Genomic DNA, 10,319 nt, shown 5'->3' with positions numbered 1-10,319 from the left:
GAGCGCATATGCGCAGAAAGTATTTGCTCACTCAACCATGTTGGAAAGTTTCACATTGATCAAATCTTCACGACGAAAAGTCCAAACAAGATGCTGACTGAAAATAATCTTTTACTGTTTTGCTTCTGAATGCACTACGTGAAATTACATCGTTAATGTAGTGCGTGGAATTAAGGAGCTATATAAAGAAAGTGAAATGATTGTAATATTGAAATATTGAAATAGTAGAACAGGATATATACGGAAACGATTTTCGTGCACGTAACATAGTTTCATTATTGAGATATAAATGGAGTGGAAATGAAACAAATCACAACTTCGATAATCTTATCAGAAGACACAACGCTACAGCCCTTAAAGTGATCACCATTTAATAATAAAAAGAAAGATATGTTGGGTAGAAAGCAAAGCATCAAAGGTGAACCGATACTTGCTGATTATGGTCCAGAAGAATCCCTCAATGAAAGTGCCGATATCGAATGGGTCAACAAGGTAGCTTACTACATATATTAAAAAAAATTTGCTTGTTTCCACTGGCCCACCTAACCTCCAAGGTTAGGTGTTACTATAACAAAATCTTAGTTAAAAAGTTTTGCTTTTTTTGCAACATATACATATCTAGTTATACTAAAAATCAAAATAACAAAAAACCGACCATGCGCACTAGTAGCTATTTATTACAGTAAGGCATTCTAATACACCTTAGCTGGTCTTGTTGTCTAAAAACTAATGCCGATGATTTTACCATTCATCTATTCTCAGTAAAGTTTTTTTTTGGGTTTTTACTTAGGCTTTTCTGGAACGGAAATATAATAAGTTTGTTAACAAATCCAAATCCAGTAAAATGCCTAACTGTTTAAACTGTTCTTATAAGGGAGTTACTTTGTTTTTTTTTGTGAAGAACGAACCTTGGTTGAACTGGGAAAATGTGATATACAAATTGTGAACAATCATTGACTGTCCAGGTGGGAACAATATAAGTCGATACAAGAATAATAAAAGTTGTCTAAACAACAACAAAATTGTATTATTTGTGACAAAAGTTGACATTTTCAATAAATATTAAGCCATAGCCTACATTCGGTTTGCCAAAACTGGTCATTCTGTTATTATCAGTGCTGCAATTCGATTTCGAAACCCGAATGACTTTGCAGTCATCTGTTAGTTTAGTTGCTTTAGTTCAGTATATTTGAATTTGGTCAACATTATGTACCTGGAGCTGAGGTTCATTACCATTATGGCCTAGATTTGTAAAAACAATTCATTGAAATCAACGACATTAGTCCAAGGTTAGTCAAGAGAGGTTTTCTGCCCATAAATGGAAGACAGTCACATCTGCAAAAACGTGCAACTACGAAAAACGCTGTTGAAGCCACGACCATTTTTCTTTAATATTGAATCGATTTTGGAAACAAATCGTCCAAATCGTCATAAAATCACTGGAATGTACATAACAGAATACTTTTACAAGCAATTGGTTCACAAGTGACCTCAAATTTGTTCCAAAATTTAGAAAAACAGCCGAAGTTACTGATATGCGTTTATTTGTGCTTGAATAAGCAAGAATAAAGGCATAACAGTCACAGGTCACAGCCACAGCATGCCTTGATCCTTGCGTTGTCGGTGGCTCGGCAGTACTTTCAAGACCACGTGTTGTTTTGATAATTCACGCGCTCGTTCAATTAAATTGTTCAAAATCTCTTCCTGGCATTTTCTCCTTTTTATTGTAATTTGTTATCTTGAGTTTACAGTGAGGTCCCATAACGTGTCCGAGTATGACCAATGTGATCCTGGACACTATATGTGACAACAAATGAACTATTTAAAACTAGTTTTGCAATTTCGAGTACCGACTTAGAGTCAGTCACATGTTGCATTTTAGTTAAATTCAGAAACTGATCCCCGTAGAGGTATCTGGAACATTCACGGACATGTTTAGATGTGGCCAATGTCATCTTGAACACTTTATACGACTACCAATAGTCTAGATTTGCCGAGTATTTATAGATGTCACATGATGGGTCTGTTGTGATTCAAGGTGCTTCTATGTTGAAGTCCCATATATTCCGGAACTTGTTCCTACTGTAACTTCGGAATCGTACATCCGATCCAAATTCTCCTCAATAGTGTTCTTCTAGGCCATAAAATCTTCCGTTTAGTAGTTGCTGCAGTCGAATCGGTCCAGGCATTTCCAAAAAACAGATACTTATTGATATATTTTCACTACTGTGACTGTTATGCGTTTATTTGTAATATGGGACTGACATAGTTTGATATTTTTTTCAACATCTTGGGAACAAACATAACTTTTTTGTTTGACATATTGAAAGAATAGTTAATTTAAAGATGATTTCCAGGTTTATCTCAAAAGTGGTGAAAAGTCAGATGGGACTGTTATGCATTTATGGGCAGTTTTCTGATGTTCAAATTTGTTTTTCATCCCCGCTGGGTTACCCTTGACGATCACCGAACATTGATGGTTGCTAACCAATTGTACCGCGCACTTCTGTTCTACAAACTGTGAAAACTAGATCACCTATTTTAACTCACCTTGCATTAGTCGACATCGCAATAACCATTTTGAAACACTTAAACCACCTCCCTCAATTGATCAACCAAAAAATCAACGCAATCTGAGCAACCGGGGGGTAGAGGTGTAGTAATTCCATGATAAAAGTGCTCAGATTTTGTTCAAATAAGCACACAACTTCGTTTTCTGAAAATTTAAGACCGTCAAATATATTGCTAGCCCCTTGAACCCCTACAATTCAAAATGTTTTTTCCAAATTTCATTCTATGATATATACATGACGAGTTTTCGCACAAACTCGTCTCTAAGAATTCAATGTAACTTAATTGTAACTTAATAAATAAATAAATAAATAAAGAGTTCATGCAAATGAGCAACTTTTAAAAGGGCTCAATGTTTTTTTCTTTTTTTTAAATACAGGTATACCTCGATAGTACGTACCCTCATTAGCACGTACCCTCGACAGCACATACCCTCGATAATATGTACATTTTGTCTCGATAGTACGTATATTTTCCAACAATATTTTTTTCTAAATTTACTCCAAGCTTCACATTGGCCTAAAGCTTGTTTGTAAACGTATGTGCGTGAATATAAGCAGGTTTGTAAGGTAAATTTTTAGAACAATTGATGTCAATTCTGTTTCTTATGGAAAATATTTTTTTGCTGTTCAAAAAAAATTTTCAAGTAGTCAATTCTCCAAATACACTGAATGCGCATTTTACACGATTTCTGTTACGCGGTTTTTTTTACTCGACTATTTACGTGAATTTCGGAGTTTTCGCAGTTTTTTATGAAAATTTCGGAATTTACGCGATTTTTACCTACCTTCTAAACTTTGAAAAATCATAACTTATGACCCACTATATCGATTTGCAGCTTTAACGCGCCATATGAAAGATATTTGAATGGGCTTTCTAGGTAAAATACTGAGGTGGACTCAAAATTATGCATCACTGGGAAAACATCAAAAACGTTCGTTTCTTTTTGTGATTTTATTAGTAAGGACTTCAAAAGCCCTATCTATGTATATTTGTTTTTAAAAAAGTGAAAACTTTTTAGAATTCTTTAGAAGTTAAAATACGATGGTATGGTATGGTGTTTTGTTTTTATCTGCAATAAAACGGGTATTTCTGGCAAAGAAACGGATATTTCTAGATCGGAGCAAATTTTTTTTGGTAGCACGTTTTCTATAGAATTACTAAAAACATGTAACCGACAACTAGTTTACAATTTTGATTTGTCTTTCAGAAACCAAATAGTTGGGTTGAAAAAATTGCGATATATTCTGAAACATTATAGCAGCAATAAAATAAATCAAAAGTAGAAAGTAGAAAAAATGTATAGTAATACGGTCTCTGTTGCTCAGAGCTTCAATACACCTTTCATTTGCTATAAAATATTAAAAATTGATTTAGTAGTTCAGAAGTAATAATTTTTGAATTAAGATCTAAAATCATAATGACGATTTTCGGGACCACCCTAATATAGAAAGAGATACCTTAGAAATATGATTTTTCTTGTAATTACTGAAGAATCGTGCTGTTTTTTTCTACAAATACGCTGCTCTACTAAGTCAATACCACTAAAATATTTATTTGTTGTATAATATGTATGCAAAATTGCAAGTTTTATGCAATATTAGGCATAGAAAACAATGCTTCAAAACATTAAATTGTGATTTGAAGGTACGTACATTTCGATAATACATACGCTAAACAAAGCGAAGGTGTACAAACTATCGAGGTATGCCTGTACGTGGTTTGAAAATTATAGGATCTACCGTGAACGTACCATATTCTGCGCAGTTAAGACATTTTTATGATTCTTCCGCTATTCTAAGTATTCTAGATTTAAATTAACAACGTGGATAGCCTCAACGTGTAGAGCTACGGTCTATAATATCTGCTAAAAAATATAGGAATTATAAGTCGACCAACAATTGAGTATATTTTTCATTTTGTAAACTTATCCACGGTGCCTAATTCTGCGCACTTTTTTTCCTATGTTCCTAATTCTGCGCATGTTTGCTCCTAATTCTGCGCACCCAAAAAGTGAAAATAAATACTTCTACCATGCTGTTTACATCTTTATACGCTAAAAGCACACCAAAAAATCCGGCTTAGCCATTACCATAATTCATTCCTGGTAACTAATAAGCATTAACACAAGCAGCAAATCAGCGTATCTGGCATTTTATACTGCGCGCTTTTGTATATTTTTTTTGACTGCATAGGTGTTGTAAATTGGCATCCAAAATTGTATTCAAATTCTTCGTGTCGGTAATTAGCTTAAATTAGCATTGTCAGCACTATAAGAAGCTTACCAGTAAAGTAGCTGTATATTTTGCCAAAATAGCATTTAAGTAGCATTTAAGGCGACTTAAATGCTTATTGGCCTACAGTTTAATAGCATTGGTGATGCTTATTGGTTACCTGGGATGCTTTCATAGTTACGTAACTGCCAAAATGAATCATCTAAGGTTGAACTCCTCGGAAACTTGCAAAACTCGAGATTGCGACAAAGAGCATCAGAGAATCATGATTTATGTACAACACAGGTTAATTTGTGGCAATACGAAGTTTGTCGGGTCAGCTAATGATAAATAAAACGAAACATTAACGTGATTGGTCTTATCAACACTGTATCCTTCCTATGACAACTCTTTCAAAATGGTTGGAAATAAAATTGCACAGCTCTTGATCTTGTTACCAGTTCGATACACTAAAAATGTATTATTATTTTTCTTACCTCAGCTATGGGTTCGGCGATTGATGCGATTATGTGCCTTGGTATCTCTAACATCTATATCACTAAATACGCCTAAGACATTCGAAAGATATCCTTTCCTGCAATATTTCACACTATGCAGCGACATTGTGGTAACGTTACTATTTACATCAGAAATGATAGCGAAGATACACATTCGTGGCTTGCTGAGGGTAAGTATAGCAATGTATTACACATGAAGAAATCCATTTTATGATATTCATCTATCGCAGGGAGATGCACCCTATTTCAAAGATCATTGGTGCCAATTTGATGCTTCTATGGTGTTCTTCCTGTGGGTATCGGTAGTATTGCACGTGTTCGAAATGCTTGGAATTGTTCCGAAATTCCATTACTTCAGCATACTCCGAGCACCGCGGCCACTAATAATGATACGTTTTTTGCGAGTCTTCCTGAAGTTCTCCATGCCCAAAAGTCGAATCAACCAGATATTTAAACGATCTAGTCAACAAATTTACAACGTAACGTTATTCTTTTTGTTCTTTATGTCACTATATGGTTTATTAGGAGTACAGTTTTTCGGCGAACTAAAGAACCATTGCGTTTTGAACACAACAGAGCCTGAGTATATAAATTACCGTTTTTTAAGAGATTTTAATCTTAATTTACAATATTTTACTTTGACAGAGGGCTCACCATTAACTCTTTAGCGATCCCTGATACATTCTGCTCAATGGACCCTGACTCTGGATATCAGTGTCCCGCTGGTATGAAATGTATGAAAATGGATTTTCTCTCCAACTACGTTCAAGGATTCAATGGCTTTGAAGATATAGGTAATTAAATCATCAGCGATTTGGCTTTTGCTTTGTGGATAATCAAAGAACTATCGTTCTAGCCACAAGTATTTTCACTGTTTACCAGGCGGCATCCCAGGAGGGGTGGGTTTTTATCATGTATAGAGCAATTGACAGTCTTCCTGCGTGGCGAGCTGCATTTTATTTCAGCACAATGATCTTTTTTCTAGCGTGGCTTGTGAAAAACGTTTTTATTGCGGTCATCACTGAAACATTTAACGAAATACGAGTCCAGTTCCAGCAAATGTGGGGTGTCAGAGGTCAAATTCAGAATAGTACAGCATCGCAGGTTTGAATATGATATACAATATACCTGCTGTCCACCTGTTTTTGTTTCCTAATCATAATCCCTCATAATTGAAAATTCATACCATGAACACAGTACCTATTAATTTATATTTATTTCTATGCCTGTCTTGCACTCGAAATCAGTTTATGAACTTAGGTATGATTGTTTCAAATATTTCAGATTATCACCGGAGACGACTCGGGATGGAAACTTATAACCATAGACGAGAATAAACACGGAGGCTTAGCTAATGAGACATGTCACACTATTCTTAAATCTCCATACTTTAGATTGCTAGTCATGTCAACTATCTTGGCTAATGGTATAGTAACGGCAACTATGCACTTTAAACATGACGGAAGACCACGACAAGTCTTTTACGAGAGATATTACTACATCGAAATGGCTTTTACGTTTTTGCTCGACTTAGAGACCCTCTTCAAAATATATTGTCTCGGTTGGAGAGGTTATTTCAAACATTCAGTACACAAGTTCGAGCTTTTATTAGCCATTGGCACGAGTCTGCACATAATTCCAGGATTATATCTCTCGGGATTCACTTACTTTCAAGTACTTAGAGTAGTGCGTCTGATCAAGGCATCACCAATGCTAGAAGGCTTTGTGTACAAAATTTTCGGCCCTGGAAAAAAACTTGGATCGCTAATCATTTTTACAATGTGCTTGCTAATAATTAGTTCGAGCATTTCGATGCAACTCTTTTGCTTCTTGTGCGATTATACTAAATTTGAAAGCTTTCCAGATGCGTTTATGTCTATGTTCCAAATTCTAACGCAAGAAGCTTGGGTTGAAGTAATGGATGAGACAATGATTCGAACTAGCAAAACGTTAACGCCTCTAGTGGCCGTCTATTTCATTTTGTATCATCTATTTGTCACATTAGTAAGCCATAAAAGCATCAATAATGAGTTAAGGCGCATTAATATGATTTATTTTATATGCTTGTTGCAGATTGTGCTTAGTTTATTCGTTGCAGTCATTCTAGACAATTTGGAACTAGATGAAGACATAAAAAAACTAAAACAGCTAAAGTTTCGTGAACAGAGTGCTGAGATCAAAGAAACATTGCCCTTTCGCTTAAGGATTTTCGAAAAATTTCCAGATTCTCCACAGATGACAATTCTTCATAAAATTCCAAATGATTTCACCTTACCAAAGGTTCGTGAATCATTCATGAAACAGTTTGTCATCGAAATGGAACCGGAGGATCCATCTTATAGTGAAGGTTATAAACGTCCCATATCGGAGTGCTGGGAGTCTAAAGTTGTCTACAGAAAACAAAAGCCCGTAAATGTAATGAATAAAACTGCCAAGGTTCGCTCGGTGGGAAGCAGTCTTCGAAAAATGGCAATAACGCATATCATTAATGATTCTAACAACCAACGGTTGATGCTTGGAGACTCTGCAATGATTCCGGTAGCTGGAGCCAAGGGGGGGTTAAAACCGCAGGGCACGATAACTCAAACCAAACCATGGCGTATGGATCAGAAAAAGTTCGGATCTAGATCAATTCGTCGAAGCGTTCGTAGTGGATCGATTAAACTCAAACAAACTTATGAACATCTAATGGAAAATGGAGACATTGGAGCAGCTAGCCGTGTGACTTCTTCACGCGCAAGACCTCATGATTTAGATATTAAAATTTTACAGGCTAAGCGACAACAGGCAGAAATGCGGAGAAATCAACGTGAGGAAGATTTACGAGAAAATCATCCGTTTTTTGACACACCACTATTCGCTGTACCCAGGGAAAGCAAATTTAGAAAAATATGTCAACGCATCGTTCATGGGCGGTACGATGCGCGGCTTAAGGATCCACTGACCGGAAAAGAGAGGAAGGTTCAATATAAAAGTATGCAGTAAGTATTTTGAATTTCCTAAAGGTAAACAAATTCAATCCAGGTAAACAATTCGAACGGGTTGCCATATAGTCCACCTGATACTGCCCTACGAATTCTTTAGCTATTGGGGATAGACGACGTGACCCAATCTGAGAGGCACCTTGTAGGCGGCGTTGATCAGTGCAATACCGTAATTACAGTAATCGACTCGATCACCCTTTTTATAGAGGAGAAAACCACACCCTCCATCCATTCCTCCGGTAGTTTCTCTTCCTCTCGAAATTGTTGAAATTATCTAGTGCAGTGCCATTGCTAGTGGTTCTTTGCCGTTTTTGTAGTGTTCTTCCGGAAGTCGGTCCTTTTCCAGCGGCTCTATTATTCTTCAGTCGTGCGATTTCTCGCCGGATCTCTTTGAGAGCAGGAACCGGCACGCTGTTTTTGTTTGTAGGTTAACTTCCGTTCCGCCTCCTTCTGTTATCGCCATTGAGATGCATATCAAACAGGTACTTCCACCTGTCGACCACCGCGATCTCGTTTATGACCACACACACACACACACACACACACACACACACACACACACACACACACACACACACACACACACACACACACACACACACACACACACACACACACACACACACACACACACACCAAAATATGCTCACACCAGTTTACAGTACGTTTTCGCTGGTTGGAACTCCAAATCAATAGTGCACTTTAACTTCATCGATCAAACGATATTGGTTTTTCATTTCTATTGCAATTTACCCTAGATGCGTAAATTTAAAATATGAAAAATGACGAAAAAAGTGGTATGAACGGAATGCTACAAAATTGTTGGACATGTCGGATCCAGGACTTGAAAAGGGATCGCAAGTTGAATGTGACTGCCGTGAATGCGAACTTTCCGCATTCAAACTCCGCTTTTTGAACGATCATTTGACTGTTTTTTGAATCCAGTCAATCTCCCGCTTGCGCTACTGCCGTCTTACAATTCATGCGGCATCTCAGCAAAAGCAACCAGTCGATCTCCCGTTTTGCTTTGCGCTTTGAGAATATAAACTGCAAACTGACTGGAAGCATACGGTGACGTATTTTTTCGTTTCTCTTTTTGTCTCCAAATCGGCTGCTCACAGTAATAGTTTGTCACCCGGACGTCGGTCCGACGCAAGCAAAATATTCGTTTGTATTGGACGGAGTCCGACCGACTTCTTCCATGCACATGTAGTGGTTGTTTTTTTGTAGTATTGAATCATACGATTGTGCGGTTGCTTTTCGTTAGCGTGGTGATTGCCAATCATTTGACTGTTTTGCAGTCATTCGCTGCTCCAAACGGTAAAGGCAACTTGATCGAAACAAAAATGTCAACAAATTTTAGAGCGCGTTCGTTCTGCTGCTTGCGATCGGCGTTTGACTGAGCAAACTGCCAGTTGTGTTATGCATAGCGTTCGTATTCCACCTCTAAACGGACGGTGTGAACTTGAATGCGCGTTGGTGTGACTGCGGTAGAAAAAAAGGATCGGTCGAAGCCCTGGTCGGATACATGAGCCGGTGTTTACTGTAATTCGATTTCCCATTCGAACCGAGAGGCCTTTATTGAATTTTGTTTCTTTTTCACTGCTGGATTCGTTTATTTAGAACGAAATGGATAAAGGGGGTTTACAAGGAAACGGCCACCAATCAACTGGTGATGGAATTGAAGATGCATTTGTCGATAACAATTTAAAGCAACCAGTGGAAAATGCACGTGTGAAAAATTTTTGACGTCTATGAATAAAATACCAAAAATCTAAAGCGTAACGCAATTGACAATATACCATCGATAGTTTTGTGCGCACATGTACTGCTACTAGGCGAGTAGATACCCGCATTCCGTAGGGAGCGTATGTTGGTGATGTAAGAGAAAAACCGGCCTCGTTGAGAATACGGTCGAGTTGGTTCAATGTTCGTTGGTCAGGTGGCTTTGTGGATATCTTTGCGGGGAAAGAATGTGCTTCTGATCATCAGGTCTCGGAATGTTTAAGCTTTACCTCGGTACTTTGCTTTAC

At 37.3% G+C, this 10,319-nt stretch overlaps 1 protein-coding gene across 1 annotated transcript in view; it reads left to right on the top strand.

The window, feature by feature from the left end:
• The first annotated feature begins 390 nt into the window (after positions 1–390).
• LOC128742397 (sodium leak channel NALCN) overlaps positions 391–10,319 on the top strand; it is a 76,387-nt gene continuing 66,458 nt past the window's right edge. Inside the window, exons 1-7 of the mRNA XM_053838744.1 lie at positions 391–492; positions 5,287–5,472; positions 5,533–5,885; positions 5,948–6,096; positions 6,159–6,406; positions 6,587–7,306; positions 7,376–8,283. Coding sequence (XP_053694719.1) covers positions 391–492; positions 5,287–5,472; positions 5,533–5,885; positions 5,948–6,096; positions 6,159–6,406; positions 6,587–7,306; positions 7,376–8,283 — 2,666 coding nt within the window. The remainder of the gene's footprint in view (positions 493–5,286; positions 5,473–5,532; positions 5,886–5,947; positions 6,097–6,158; positions 6,407–6,586; positions 7,307–7,375; positions 8,284–10,319) is intronic.

The sequence above is a fragment of the Sabethes cyaneus genome, chromosome 3, assembly GCF_943734655.1.
Source record: "Sabethes cyaneus chromosome 3, idSabCyanKW18_F2, whole genome shotgun sequence".
NCBI lineage: Eukaryota > Metazoa > Arthropoda > Insecta > Diptera > Culicidae > Sabethes > Sabethes cyaneus.
This window is presented reverse-complemented; position numbering and strand designations above follow the sequence as displayed.